This window comes from Cydia pomonella, chromosome 10 (genome assembly GCF_033807575.1).
Source record: "Cydia pomonella isolate Wapato2018A chromosome 10, ilCydPomo1, whole genome shotgun sequence".
Classification (NCBI taxonomy): domain Eukaryota; kingdom Metazoa; phylum Arthropoda; class Insecta; order Lepidoptera; family Tortricidae; genus Cydia; species Cydia pomonella.
This window is the reverse complement of record NC_084712.1, coordinates 556,721-573,328: the sequence shown is the minus strand read 5'-3', so window position 1 is coordinate 573,328 and position 16,608 is coordinate 556,721. Positions and strand designations below refer to the sequence as shown.

The following is a 16,608-nucleotide window of genomic DNA, read 5'->3' as shown; positions in this document are numbered from 1 at the left end:
TATGGGGGTTTTTGGGGGTATACAATCTATCTAGATTAGTCTTATGTTTGGGAAGTATGAGTTTGCGCGATCTTTTGGTAAACAGAACTTGATCTTCTTATGGTGCCGTCTACTGCTGTAGGTTGGCTATCATTAAGGTTATTATTACTTTTTCCTACTCCTCTACTGTTATCTGTCATTTATGCATTCATTGACACGAATATAAGAACATACATAAAAGGTTTCACGAAAAGTCTATATTGTCTATTCCTCATAAAAGCTCTTGTGCTTTTAATCGCTATAACGTTACTGCGATTAATGGCTACCAACCTAACAAAACCAAAACGAATACAGTTTTAAACTAAGTGCATTGCTGCCAACTTACAAAATATTCATTTGCTTGCATAGTAAAAATAATTACTTCATAAGTCAGAAACACGCATGTGACACCCGTAATATAGCAACACCCATAGACTACGAAGACCGCTTAGCGTTGCTTGTTAGTCTCCGTAGGCTACGGTGGCCAAAATTGAGAAAAAACTGTCCAAAAATTTAATTTAGCAAGTAGCAAGTACCAGGGCCTCATGAGTTACGAGAAGGTGTCGCTGACCGGCCGACCGCGGCCCGGGGCGGGCCGGGCGCGTAACAAGGTATGCTCGCGCGTCTTGGCTATATACTTTTGCTTTGTTTACCTAAATTAAGATTTATTTTTGTTGACTCGTAGGAAAAATATTGTATGCAACGTTGTATAAGTAGGTCAAAAAATGCTCGTGGCGTATTCCTTTACAATGTTCGCCTACGCCTTCGGCTCCGGCTCACATTGTAACTCACGCCACTCGCCTTTTTTGACCCTTCTTATACAACTGTTGCATAAAATACTATTGACGCTGCATCTCGAGACAGCGATCTGGTGTTCATGTTGAACCAGCACCTGATATTTTTGAGCATCGAGGTACATCTACATCCAGGTTGTCGGTTGCCTTAGATATTCCCCAGTATTATCTGGAGAAGGTGGTAATTCTCGTTTCGAAAAGCGTGATCAAAAGATAGCAGTTCCCGGGTTTTTATAGTATCAAAATTTCTTTTCTCTTTTGCTCTCTCTGCAGCACGCTCACATTTGATACGAGTACTCTATCCATCCGTGAGATTTTCAATATTCTCCTCTACACCCACATTTCAAACGCCTCTAGACGTTTACTTATAGCTTTAGTGTCTTGATATCGAAATGCTAATTTTACTTTTCTTCCTAGCCGGAGACCCGCACATTCAACACGACAGCCGGCACCATCACTCGTGGCGACTGCAATAAGCATCGCTGCTCTATCAACGTAGTGTTACCCAAACATTACACCACCAGGATATCATACACGTGTGAGGTGTCCACTGAGGGCCCGCGGTTCGCTGTTGTGAAGCAGACGAAGAACCTGACAGTCGCTGGTAAGTGAAATAAAGCTCTTTTAGAAATAAAGGAAAACTATACTCGAGGACTCGAGCTTGTAGTCCTGGGATACCCTGAGAGGGACTTATGAATAGATTATGGTTTGTATCTTAAAGGCATTTGTGCAGGATATCATACACATATGTGATGTCCAAGGACGGTCTGAGATAAAAAAAAAATCTAACATTTATTTATCAAATAGGCCACACGGGCACTTTTACATATTTATTCAATAAAATACTATGACCACTTAGAGATGTATAAAGTTTCTAATTGTCGAATTACACAAATTGCACAAAAATAGGTGCTTAATAAAAAAAAAAAACACTGACTAACAAAATATACTAAAACTTGTGAAGCATACGATGAACCATAGGTACAATAGCTGGTAAGTAAACACATTTTTTTTAAATAAAAAGCAAGGAAAAATGCAAAAATTTACCTCATAAAGCCAGCCACCAACTTGCAATACTGGAGCTCTGTGTAAAAGTAGTAACTAGCTATACTTAAATAACATTATAACGGCATCATGGTTTATAAAAAAAAACACTGAGAATAGGTGTGCAAGAAGAAAAAAATGTAAAAACAGAAATATTAGAATCTCATAAAATCCTATTCTCCTCGGTTTGTATCTAATTATGAACTGCAAAAATGTCGTAGTTAATCCGAAAATACTGCGAAATGAAGAGATTACAAAGAGGAACAAACTAAGAAATTGTCGAAGCGCGAATTCCAGCTATAGGTACTCTATACATAGTGACTTATGGATGTGTTTAATTTAAGACAAAGATTCATAAAGTTTAAAGCCAAAATAAGAGACTATAAACCTGCTAGTATACATTTTTCAAGCCAACGACCCTCTAAATGCCAAGATCTGAAAAGCATCCAGCGGGAAATGCATGTGCAGCAGCAATCAGTCAGTGTCGAGGCAATTCGCGAGAGCGGGACGGGGATGTATGGCTTGACTGCTCTCATTGGGATCGGAAAATGAGATACTGTCTTGGCTAGCTGAGAAAAATTGAAGATCGGGATTGGCTGTGTTTATTGTTCGGAAAGACAAAAGTAAGGCCATGCTTCACTTCAATGGCATTGATCAAAGATTGAAGTTTGATTATCGTATCATTTTTCAACGAAAAGGTTGTATGTTTGTGGTATCAGACGCAATACTTCATTTTTTTTTTGGGTGTTAGTTAGGCGGAATTTACGATCGGCCGCCGACATGTCCACCAGGAGACACGCGAAAGTAATTGCCGGGTGTGATAAATTAGGTTGTATTTAAAGCGTTGTATTTAAAGGACATCTTTTCCCGGATAGGGTAAAGGCCCAGGTAAACATTTTAGACAAAGGTTTCTGCATGAAGGTTATTATTTTTCCCTATTGCTATATAAGTAGTTATTCATTTCGCCAGAAACTATATAACAGAGAAGAATATTAGACGAACTATTTCAACCACGCTTTAATAAAAGTACCGCTGGCACATTCTAACGAAATTCTTCCTTGCGAGCCGACACTGAAAAATGGTGCTAGCATCAGGGAACCATTTGCCAGATATACTTATATTTACGTCTATCTTAGTAATGCTTTTTTAACTTACTAACTTTTTTTCTCTGGAGGCTTTTCTATAGACTGGCGTTTGACCCCTAGTTTCATCATAAACAATTGTTAATAGTTTTTCAACCCACCCGATTTACCTAGTTGTTATCATAAATTCAATTCAATAATATTAATAGTCTACAGTTTGTAACTTTAGGGGTGCCCCACGCCTTTTTTATCATTCTACGGTCACGTCGGAAAATATACATACGGACGACAAAGTGCTAAGATATGTGTACACCTTAATATATGGGCAATAAGGTCGTGTATACATATTTTTGGGACTTTGTTCGTATCGATATTTTTAAACGTGACTGTACCTAGTGTGTTTTAAATGCCTACTTTCTAGTAGTTTTTCTTTGTCTTTCAAATACAGTCAGCCTAGTCAGTTATTCTCCTACAAGTAAAATTCTATACAAGGTGGTTCATCAACTATCTCTAGAGGTTGTCTACGGACATTTAAGGCTATGAATTCATTTACCTTAAAGTAATCACTTAAATTGTATGTCTCATTAAAATATCTATATTTTCTCTTTAAAACATTAATCTTAGTCAAGTCAAAGTGTCAACAAATCAAGATCAAATACGTAAGTAACATCACAGGGCACTTAAGTAACTCAAACGCTGCTTAATATTCTGCACATTTAAATTCGCAGGCGTATTCTGATTTTATAACAGGTTATAAATTAGATCTGGATTCGTTATGGATCTGATGTCATTGTCAAAAGCGACGTTTTTGGTTGAAGAAATGTCACTTTTGAAACTGACTGACCTGATCAATAACTAGTCCAGATAGAATTTATTACCTGTTATTAACATCAGAATACGCCTGTATCCTTCGGGAATGCAAATAAATGTCTCCAGTGATATCTCCGTCGTTAAATGCGAGATTTTATGGATCATCTTGGATTTTCCTTTCATCACAAAATTCGAGGAATTTAACGATTATTTTTTATAAGTCAACTGTTTTACATTAAAATAAATAACAGAACGTAATTAAGATTGCTATTGAATCCTCTGCGATTTTAGAGACTTCAATATTAAATGATTGTGAAAAGCTTATAAATTTAGATAAAATACTCTTATTATAAGTGCTGTAGACAAAATGAAACCTAATAAAATGAAGTTAATGTGGAGAATACTGTCTATAGGCGAAGATCGTCTACGACCTGGGTCGCTTTGACTCTTGCGTTTCTTCAAGTATTCTTATACAAAGTCAGTAAAGTAGGAAAGAAGCTCTTCAGTTCTGACTGTGTCTGAGCGATTTAGGTAGCATATACAATTTTATTTGGTTGGGAAGACTGTCATATCATAGGCAAGAAGCATGACATGACAGAAGTTTTTACGAATACGATAGAATTTGTATCTGGGTTCTGGGTAGTGTAGTGTAGTGTGGTAGTGCCCCCGCCAAGACGAGCAAAGCGAAGCGCAAGGGCACTACCTACCATTTCTCAAAGCGCTTTGTCGTTTTTTTGAACATCCATAACTTGGGTTTGGATTACACCAGGTAAAAAAAATCTAGGGATATAATGTCAATAGTAAACTTATTAGGCATACAAAATTTCAGTTGCATAGCTCGAATCTTTAGATGTTATTCATATATAAAAACCCCGATTTTGTCACTGACTCACTCACTGATGATCATCAAAACCCTTAGGGTACTTCCTGAAGTACTAGGGTGCTGAAATTTAGTATGTAGGATAGTATTCTCTCTCTATTTCTTTGACGACCGGTCTGGCCTAGTGGGTAGTGACCTTGCCTACGAAGCTGATGGTCCCGGGTTCAAATCCTGGTAAGGGCATTTATTCGTGTGATAAGCATGGATATTTGTTCCTGAGTCATGGGTGTTTTCTATGTATTTAAGTATTTATAAATATTTATATATTATATATGTCGTTGTCTAAGTACCCTCAACACAAGCCTTATTGAGCTTACTGTGGGACTTAGTCAATTTGTGTAATAATGTCCTATAATATTTATTATTTATTCTCTACCGTATTGTAAGTAGAGTACCTATCTGTACAAGGGTAAGAATTAGAAGCGATGAAGAGCTTGTAGATGGTCTTCTCCACGTTGATTTTATGTTAAAAGTTGTCTCATGTATTATCCTTTTCCGATCCATTTAGGGTTCAGACTAGGGTTTGACGACGGACTTGAAATGAATGGGAGGATCCTCGGATCCAGATCCGGATAATTTCATACATTCGGATCCGGATTGCAAACCTGAGTTTAAGCTAATTTCATTGTCAATACTAACGGTATAAAATGTAAAACCGCTAAGTATATTAGGTACCTATAGGCATATAGGTGTAAGCAATATTCTGAATATTCCTATATCCATTATAAATTACACGTTAGTTTCATTTATAGCCTCATTACAGTCAACGGCAACCAATTTCACATACCTACCAAAACCACGCTGTTGTTTATCGATCGTCGGAATTATGCCATCCCTTTTCCTTTTCAACATCGCTTAATTAGTGTGAAAGGGATGGCGTGATCGAAAATCTGTTTTCAATGCACATTCTGGTCGGTATGTGTTGACGCACCGTATATTGTGGAACTTGTGAAAATCGCCGGCATAAAGTGCTGCGGTTTCGGCCACATTAAGCTTTCATGGCAATTTGCTGTTGGTCAATTAATGATTATTCGGTCAGCGTGTCAATTATGATTTTAATTATTTATTAATCATGTTGATCATGTTATACAATAGCATTTCTTCAACCAATAACCTCACTTTTGACACTGACAGAAAATTCATAACCTGCGGTGGGAGCATGGCTGCTGTTTTATCACCTGTCACTTTCGCACTTACATACTTGGTAGAACGTGACAGCGGCAGGTATTTCGCTCGTACTTTTCCGTACATGTATTGATGCTAGCGATACGCACGGCTGAATGAGAATGAAATGACATTATTTACGAGTAGATATCATTTTGATGTGAAACTGTCGTTCGAACTAGACTCTAGAATCTGATTAAATACCTACTAACTAATTAACTTACTACTATTTAATCAGTATTTCATGTCCTTATTTATGTACTTATTAGCTTCCTTCCGCGACTTTGTCTAAAATTTCCTTTTTTGTAATGTGTTTATTTTATGTTTATCTATTTATTTATATTTACCAATTTTGGGCAGAGTGACGGTAAACTCTAGCAGAATAAGGTAATTAATACCTATTTTTTTTGTCAACAGTGACGCTGAAACAGGACCCGGTGATAACCGGAGTCCCGAGCACCGTGCAGCTGGGGGAAGACGTCATGCTGAACTGTTCGACGGGCCCGGCCATGCCGCCGGCCAACATACAGTGGTTCATAGATGGCAAACCTGAAATTGTAAGTATAATAATAATTATTATTATTATTTATTATAGACAACATAATGGTCCACATAGTTGTTAGTTTTGAACTTAATCTACATGTTAGTTTACTAACGCTAATAATAAATTAATAAAAGTGATTTAGTCCTCTGGCTCATTTTGCACATAAGAGGACAATCAAACTTATTGGCTATCATGCTTAAAATGCTGTTGCCACTCCCGCGCACCCTGTCAAGCAGTGAGGCAGTTTTCTTGCGCCAGACGGCATCGAAGCCATCTGTGCGCGCCTCCGCAAACATGGAAGACGCGCTGCAGAACCGCGGGAGTCTCAACAGCATCCTAAACGCATTATTGTATTGGATGCGCAGGGCATCGTAAGCACGTTGAGTATATCTAACCCACAGACTTGACGTGTACAGCGATGTACAGTAAGCCTTGAAAAGTGTAGTTTTAACTTCAACTGTACATCGAGCAAATCTGCGGGCTAGCATGTTCGCTCGAACTGACAATGCCCTGCGCTCCCTCTCCATATCTACATCGTCCTTCAGGTCGTCAGTCAACAAATGCCCCAAGTACCTAAACTGTGTCACTCTTTCTAAGGGTACACCATTAAGTGTCACTGGTGGAAAAAAGAAAGGACATTTATTTCCCGCCCTGAACACCATGTAGCTGGTTTTATTCACATTGTAAGACAAACCATGCGATGTCGCGTACTTCTCACAGACACCAATAAGCTGACGCAATGCACTGACTGACGGAGCCAGCAGCACCATGTCATCTGCGTAACTCAAGTTATTGACACAGACTCCGTCAACAAAGCAGCCGACATGAGTGCTACTGAGCTCCTCAATCAGTGCATTCATGTACAAACTGAAGAGCAAGGGCGAGCTTAACCCTCCCTGCCTTACGCCGCACTCCAGCCGACATGGCGTCGAAAGCTCGTTTGCCCACTTCACTCGATTTTCCTGATTCAAGTACCAGTACTTAAACAGCGAGATCAACTCTGGTGGCAGCCCCACACCTTCCAGTTTACGCCAAATAAGGCATCGTCTTAATCTTAATACAACATGACCACGCGATTATCGCAAGTTCGCCCGAATTTAACTCGCGTGAACGTGCGATCAAACATATTGAACTCGAATAGGTGTCCTAATTGAAAATCGCGCGATCGAGGAGCGCGGGGTGAGCTCCGACACGGCAGGGCACCGCGCCGGCCACGCGATAGTCGTATCGCTGACTTGCGCAACATATTAACGTTCTATTAGAACACCCAGTTTTTCTTATCGCGCGATTATCCGATAGTCGCATCGCTTACTTTCGTGATAATCGCGTAGTCGCGTTGTATTAGGACGACACCCTAGATGTCATACTGTAAGCTGAACTTAAAATATAAATGCCTATCACCAAATAGATACATTAATATGACCATAAAGTATGACAAGTTATCGCCAGATTAAAGTAATGTGATGCAATGTTGACTTTATGTTACGTCTTTGCCCACGCTTGAAATGCAAATAGGTTGTCAAAGTTGATGTGTCACAAAGGAACTCGAATTTACGAAATTGTTACTAACAATTATCGCTAGAATAGACACATGCGTGCTTAGAATAGACAGATACTTTTCACAGCTATTTGGCTTTGTTTACTTCAGCCACGTGAATCCTTGGGTCATATAAAGTCACCTATATTGGAATGTAGGTACGTCGCGCGTTGCACTGACCTTAATAACTAAACCAATTTTTCTTTCTCCTACCAGATTCAACCCTGGGAAGGCAACACAGAAGTAACAGTGGCCAGCGAGGAAGGTCTGCGTATGAGCTGGCGGCCCCTACGGTTAACGATAAGCACGCCACGAGGCGTAGTGGCGGTGCGGTGCGAGGCAAGGCAACCGGTGCGGCCGCCGTACGTGCGGTCGACGAATGTTAGCCTCGCCGTGGCGCGGTCGCCGCATTTATCCATGTTCACAGCTTCGGGTTAGTAACTGATAATGAAAGTAATTGTATTGACTTCTAAGTGACCTGTTGGGTTATATAGGAGAGGTGCGAGGCAAGGCAACCGGTACGACCAACCGTCGTGTGTGCGGTCGATTAACATGAGCGTTTACTTACGTTAAGAGTTTCGGGTGAGAAACTTATATTTACAGAGCTAATACATTTACCATTTCCTAATACATTAGTAACATGACGATCCTTATTCAAAGAGGCAATTATATATTCTTTATAATGTGATGTTTAACGATCATGATGAGAATAGAAAAATAATTTTGACATTGATGCAAATACAGCGTAACTTTTATAATGAAATAAAACATCTAAATCTAAGAGAATTGTTGGACTACTTAGGTAAATGGAAGATGTGCGAGGTGAGGCAACTGGTGCGGCTGCCGTACCGGTTGCGTTATCCATGTTTTGTCGATCAAGGTCGGTTTATATAGCTCGTTTTTTTTTCAATTAGAATGAAGATAAGCGATCTTGACGTGTCATTTTATTAAAAAACGCTTTTGAAAGCGAAGTTACAGCAAATATGTAACTATGTAAATCACTCACGATTAATTATATATTTTGCTTTCATAATATAAACTAATTTTTAAAAAGCGTTTTTCAAAAATTTTCATTAAAAAGATACTTCAAGATTGTTTACCTTTTTTCTAATGTTAAAAAAACGAACGATAACGAGAAAATAAATTTGTTATAAACAGTGATGTAACGTATTCATATCTATCGTCACATGGCCGCGCAGACGTCGACAGACAGACAGATAGTAAAAAAATCTCTAAAGTAAAAAACGAGTCTGGCACGCTCGATATCTGTAGATATAAAACGACCTTCATTGAAGATGTGGCGTCGGAAGGTGGGGTGTGTGGCGGAGTGGCCTAGGAGTCCATGACATTAGCTGTGTTAGCTAAAAACGCCGGTACGAAGGAGTTTACCACTGGAAGGCTTCGTCGCTCTTTTTCTGTAATATATGACATCTATTACAATTCTTACTAGTGTAAAACTATAGCAACTGTGATGTTCCATAGTCTTTTTGAATGTATGCCTTTTAACATTGACAGATTGTTTTACAACGTAAATACAACGACATAATAATGTTGTCGTCAAACAATAAATCTTCTCACCACACTATAAACTAAATCTATCATCATTCATCTCCTCGCAGTCTGTCCGTCCGTCTGTCCGCCCAATTATCGTCCCCCATCCATCCATCAACGGTTTTGACGGAGTGCCTGATTAAATATCTTATTAATGTGGATTTACGGAGACTTCAACTGGAAACATTTTCCCGAATGAGTTAACGGGTATTTGCTTTGAAATATTACGTTCGCAGCCCTAACCTTTTTTGATATTGGTGTTTAATTGCGTAAAATGTTTGTTTTAAGGTTCGTCATGAGTGAGTACAGCCAACATCAGAATAATATATGTATATATATAATGCCATTTAATGATCGTGCGTATCGAGAAAATTACGGGTGAAATGCACGATAACTAAATGATATCATTAAGATATCATTCCGGTGTCAGAGTACGTTTAAATTCGCCTGCAAGTATATAATTATACTTACAGAAGATAGCAGATCTTCCAATGTTCAAAGTTCCTTGGTATCAGAAATAAATCGACAATTGACAATGTGTCCGATTGAAAGAATCAGCGCCACCTAGCGTCATTTGTTATTACTGTTTCTAAAACATTTTTTTTTGTCAACAGGCTCGAGCACAGCGCATGCGGCGCTGGCGCTCCTGGCCGGCGCGTCACTGCATCTATTTTGTAAAAGTGCCTTGACTGAAGTATAGTTTAGGACTAATATTTACGGATCCGTTACCGTTGAGGATCGATCGCAGCTGTGTTCTTTAACATAACAATTTAAACTTACATTTGACATGGAAATAATATCTAATTGATGTCTTTTTGTTCTCATTCACGTGCGTTCTGCTCACACTGATACGATTGAAATGCACGCACGAATGATAAATAAAGGACATTATTTGAAAAAATAAATTAAAAAATTATTTATTATTACACACACAAAAATGCAACCAAAAGGCAACCAGTTAATAAATTAAAATCTAGAGAATTATGCCTAAAAATAAAGGTAGTGTATTTAAATTTCGCTACTAGGAATTGTCGTTAGTCAGTCTGTCAGTCTAGGGACTAGACTAAGTGGATAGTATTTAGGTATTATTTAATGTCAAAGTGTACGTTTGAATTGACCTCATAAACTATTTTGCTGATTTGAAATTGGGGATGTGTCTTTACAGGTTCAAATCGTGACCTAGTCGATTTTTCGTTGTTTTAGTTTTATCATAATTGCTTAAAAACAAACTCGTGTCATAATTGCTTTGTTTTATGTATAATAGAATGTAGTAAAACAAGATAACACATAAATATCTTTTTATCTCATTTAACTCAATTACTCTTATTTCACTGCCACATTTAATACAGTGAAATAAACAGATTTACATGCATAGGTTTAATAAACGAAATCCAAATCTGTTTGCGTCGTAAATGAATAGGATGGCAACAGGAAATTGATAAGTCCAGTTCTATAATTAAATTATAAATTATCAGGATCGAAAAGGTTGCCTACCACTGCCGACTTGCTTACTTACCGTCCCGCTGCTAATTATAATTACGTTGTGACGACCCTTCTTCGGCGGGATCAGGGATGGCAAACAATGGGTTCGGGACAATAGAGATTAAAAGATTTTGCCTAATTAAGCGCATTACATTTCAAGAAAATGGCGTCACTTAAAGAATATTAACTCAATTAATTTACTTATCCAGTTAAGTCTGATTTACAGGGCTATTTCTAATACAGTTTTTACACGTCCCTTCACATTAGTAAAATTAAATAATCCGTAGCCATTAATAAATCATACAGAATGTTTAACCTGTTTCTACTGTACAATTTCAGTGAAAAACGTTACATCAATGTGAATAAAAAAATACTTATAGAATAAAGTTATTTGTGGCTATGCGGATTTAATTGTTATAAAAAAATAGCTGCGATTGACGTTCGGTGTATGAAAAAATAAACCAGTACTGCATTGTGTATTTTTTACAATATTTTCATCTACCGCACACTTTATTTAGGATTTTATGATACTGATTTTTTTTTTAATGTTCGTAGTAGTTCTCAAATTAATTTTTTACTTTTATAATCGCACTATCATTTAAATTATTTTACAGTACATATGGTGCTACTTTCCCGCACTAGTGCAAAAATTAGCATATTACGTTACTGTGTCGAACATTTAAAGGGCCATATGTACTGTTAAACGTTAAACGATACATGTGCGAATAGGTAATTTGCAACTCGTGTCGATTTAAAACACTCCCTTCGGTCGTGTTTTAATTTATCGCCACTCGTTTTGAATTTCCTATTTTTCGCACTTGTATCGTAATGTACTATTACAGTTTGGAGCAAATAGCAAAAGGAAAAATATACCTATATTTTTTTTGTAAACTTAAACCATGCTTAACGATATTCATCACAAATAAAAAATATAGGTAGAAAACGTAGATAATACAAAATATATTTTGTAAAAAAGTACATATGCAGTTCTGTTCAAGTCTATTATAATTTTGAATAAGAAAATATATGATAGAATCAATTTACTATTTAAATATAGCAAGCACTGAATTTGAATGTTCTACGTCACGTAAATTTGTAATTATTTACATATGTTGGGAAGCTAACTAAAATAACGTGTCTAAATTAAATGAGTGTATTGTAAAGTCTAAAAATTACGTGTAAATTGTTGTTAAGTATATTAATTCGATAATGTTCTAACTATTTTTATTAATGTTGGTGTGCATTTGTTTTATTGTATTTATAGATAGTTTTTTATTCAACTTAAGTAAAATTATTAATATAGGCGATTTAACTATCAAACATGTCTTAGTAAAATGAACGAATTTTGTTTAAAATAACATTATTAGAACAATTTAATTTAAAACATTTCGTAGTATTATGAAAGAGAACGAATCAACTTTTTGTTATTTTTGCAAACCGTTAAAAATGGTCTTCTGTCTTTGAAACCATTTAATCACCTATATAATATAATAAGGTTTCTCTTAACTCTAAATTCAAAGCAAAATCTTGGAATTATAATGCAATTTTTTATGGAACCACATTTTTATCACCAGTATTCTATTTTTCAACACACTTGCTCAAAACGACGTTTTTATTCCACCGATTTTTGGCTCATAATCCTAAATATTAAACACACGTGCTTTTTCAGTATATTATAACACTCGTGATTTTTCATTATATTATCCGACTGAGATAAGAAGGTAACTGATTGCTAATAATATGCATGGAAACGGAGCCTTCTTAATTTGGTCGAGTAATACATTTTTTTTAACCAACTATTGGTTTCAAATGTTAGTTTAAAGAAGTTTTATCACACCAAACATAATTTACAGATTAAATTATCTCGTAAATTACATTAATTAATAAACAACATTTTATCGATTTGATCTCCATCCGTCGAATAAAAATACGAAAATATTAGCTTTTTATATTTTTTTAATTGGCTGTTTGTCGATTTTGTTCGCGCCTTTGCCTTGCGCGCGCATTACAATCGTGCGTAAAAAAAAAATAACACGCCAGCCATTTGACGTATTTGTCATAAAATTGGAATAGTTTGGCATATTTTTAGTTTATATATTGACGAAATTTCAAGCATTGAAAATGCAGAACACTTCAAATTGACGCTGCTAATAATACTAATAGAGCCTTTTACCATCAAAATCGGGTGAAAAATAATTGGCGGCATATGAAACTTTTATTCAATGGAAAATCAGCAAAAACGCCCAGTCTTTCTTGGAAAACGTGTTGGTAGCTTACTTCAATGAACTGGCGAATAAGTGCCTACAAGCCCAGCACGCTTTGGTGCAATTATTCGATGTTAAAACTGTTAGCCATCATTTTGAAAATTGTACTTTTACTGTTTTGACAAAAAAAAATCTAATTCATAACTTTTATAAGTTTTGTTTTTTCCTCGCAAGTGTGTTGAAGAACGTCGTATGAAACGCGTGTGCATTGGTCATTACCCACATCGGCTTTCTTATTGCACAATATCGCCTCGTGTGTAATGACCAACTTAGCACACTTGTATCGTAATGTACTATTCTGTTTTTTTGACAGAAAAATAAAAATTAACAGGTTATCTTATGAGTATAAAGTATATCGACGAAAACTGTCGATTACCCCTGCTTTAGGGGTATCGCCAAGATATTGTGCCGAAGTGAAGTGCCAAATGTTGAATGTATGAGCGAACACCGTGTTTTGTTTTTATATGGATGAAGATGAAAATATAATCATTAATATTTTATTAATAACACTCTTTAACTCTTATCGAAAAGGTGTATTCGAGTAATTTCGGAAATTGAATAATTCCGAAAAATAACACTCTTATTTCGTCGTAACAAGACTCTTTTTTCGGAACTATCCACTATTTTAGTGTGTTTTTTTTCTTTCGAAATTACCCAAATTTACCTCACGGTTACTTTACTATTAGTGACTTATGAGAGCAAGTATTTTATTCATAGCATTATAAAGACATGTCCTTATTTATTAAATGACTTTGTGACTTGTTTTTGTAAATTATACCTAAATACTTATGATTTTTTATTTTAATATTATTTAATAGCATATTACTTATTAGTAAATACAGTCTACAGATTTGTAAAGATTTTTTATATATTTGTCAATATCTCAAAGAAACTTATTATTCTTAGTCAGTCCCTCAACACTGAGGACCGTGACATCATGTCCTTCTGTTGAAGACCAGATTCCTCCATAGGCCTCTATTCCTCGCCAAGCGCATGGCCTCGTGCAGTTTTAATTGCATAGGTGCAGTGATTTGAGCACACCATCTAGTAGGGGGAGGGCCCTGAGGTCTGGTGTCTTCATCTTTGCCCGTCATAATAACTCTCTCTAAGCTATCCGGGGAGCGGCGTGATCGCGTGAGAGATGAAATGAGGTGAGAACTTATTATTATAATCACAAGAAATTATGCTTGTCCAATTTTGTTCAAGTTTTAATATTTTCATGATACATCCTTGGTGTGACTCGCAGTGCATCTTGCTCGCACCAAGCAAGAGCAGCCATATCAATATAAAAAATAATAACAAAAAAAATATTTATTTTAAAACGACTAAATTGCTCAGAAACTTTGTACTTACAATAGGATAAGGTATATCTATGTCTGTAATTACATAGCTTCAGATACTATACTAAAACAAAACTTGGTTTATTAGTAATTTTTCCACTGTTCAATTTATTCTAAGCTTAAAACTTGGTTTTGCTTTATTTCGTTTGTTTATAAGCTGGAATCAAACAAGTAGTTTAAAATGAAAACGAGACTCCGTTTGTATGAGAAGGTGAAATTAGACCGTGCTTATCGCGGACTCTTGTGTGATCCTCTTATGAAACTCACCACACACACTCGTATTTTAATGCCCTTCATTATGTATCAGTTACATAAACTAAGTAAGTACTATAAGTACCTTATTTTCAATTAAGTACCTACACTTCAGAGCAACGGAAAGTTTGTATCACAGACTAATTATAATAGAATCTTACGAGTGTAAATGATTTATTTTAATTAAAATTAATATTTAACGTGTTCAAATTTTAGTTTTAAATGGTAGACTGTGTATACTAATCGTCCTTCGGAATCTTAATCTATACTCAATAATATAATATACGTGTAAATACTTATTAAATATATGTAAGTAAATCGTCGGAACTCTATATTGTACATTGAAATTTAAGTCCTATTTTTTTTTTGTTTTGGAGGAGAAATGAGAGATATCGATATTTCGTAATTCGAACTTGAAAAACCTTACGCAAAAATTTAAGTACTGCTAGCAATTTAAAATAATAATCAATAAATATTGGACGTTCTTACACAAATTGACTAGGCCCCACAGTAAGCTCAAGAACGCTTGTGTTGTGGGTACTCATACAACGATAAATATAATATTATATATTTATACTTAAATACATAGAAAATACCTATGACTCAGGAACAAATATCTGTGCTCATCGCACAAATAAATGCCCTTACCGGGATTCGAACCCAGGACCATCGGCTTCATAGGCAGGGTACCCACTAGGCCAGACGCCCGTCTAACAAATCTTAGATATTTCCTGCCCTGTACCCCGTAGGTGCAGTTAAAATGTAGCCCGCGAATTTTCCAGACCAATATGACATTCAAACAATAAAAAAAAATGTTTTGGAATGTACAATCTGAGCTATTTCAAATGATACCCCACTTGACCTAGTCACTAGACTTTGAAATGCCCCCTCTTTATATTGGGCATTTTCCATTTTTAATAAAAAATAAATAATAAAATAATACTCTTAATGTATTTGGGTTAGTGTTTTACATAACTATTCCAAATTTCAAATCGATAGCTTCTTTCGATAGAAGTGGTTCTCGAGATATTTAGCGATGTGACAGACGGACAGACGGACAGAGTCGCACTATAAGGGTTCCTTTTGTACCTTTTTGGTACGGAAGCCTAAAAAGAGCGTAGTTCCATCTCAAAGGCCCGCAAAGCACTTATTACCCCTCTGGTGTTACAGGTGTCCATGGGCGACGGTAATAGCTTACCGTCAGGTGGTTCGTCTGATAGTTTGGTTCCTATATCATTAAAAAATCGATTGAAATTGAAATCGAAAATCGAGCTGCAATTTCTTTCTTCAAACAATAACGTCACTTTTGACACTGGCATATATTAAACGATCCCTATCGTATCCAGACCTAATATTTGACGTATCTTGAGGTTCGAATCAGGCCGTAAATCTTAATTAAAAATCAAAGTTTCTTTAAAAAAGTTATTGCCTGAGTGGTCGTATTTAATTTAAATTAAATATCATTTATTTTCAGGCACTTAAGGCCGTTATATACATACCTTATTACCTACCTATGTATACCTTACAAATTAACATACATAGAACAATAAAAATCTTAAAATCATTTTGGCGACTCAGTTTTCTGTTACGCCACCTGTTCCGGTGCGGGATTCGGCAGGTTCCCACGAAACCAACGAAATATCACACCCTTCGGCCAGAAGTCCATGCTCGTGACGGTTTCCAGCAGCGGCCAAGGGACACGCACCACAAACGAGCTGAAATGCACGTAATGACGCGATCGCAGCTGGAATAATTTCAGCTCGTAACGGATATTCTTGCGGACATATACCCACATCTTCTGTTGCGCCGGAAACATGCAGGCGCGATACATATAGCGGCGTACTCG

The 16,608-nt window shown here is 36.5% G+C and overlaps 1 protein-coding gene across 1 annotated transcript in view; it reads left to right on the top strand.

Annotated features, from left to right (window-relative positions):
• LOC133521789 (uncharacterized) overlaps nt 1-13,962 on the top strand; it is a 64,103-nt gene extending 50,141 nt beyond the window's left edge. Inside the window, exons 3-6 of the mRNA XM_061856856.1 lie at nt 1,230-1,416; nt 6,210-6,349; nt 8,090-8,306; nt 10,039-13,962. Of these exons, the coding sequence (XP_061712840.1) occupies nt 1,230-1,416; nt 6,210-6,349; nt 8,090-8,306; nt 10,039-10,124 (630 nt within the window). The 3' untranslated portion in view covers nt 10,125-13,962. The remainder of the gene's footprint in view (nt 1-1,229; nt 1,417-6,209; nt 6,350-8,089; nt 8,307-10,038) is intronic.
• The last annotated feature ends 2,646 nt before the right edge of the window (nt 13,963-16,608 follow it).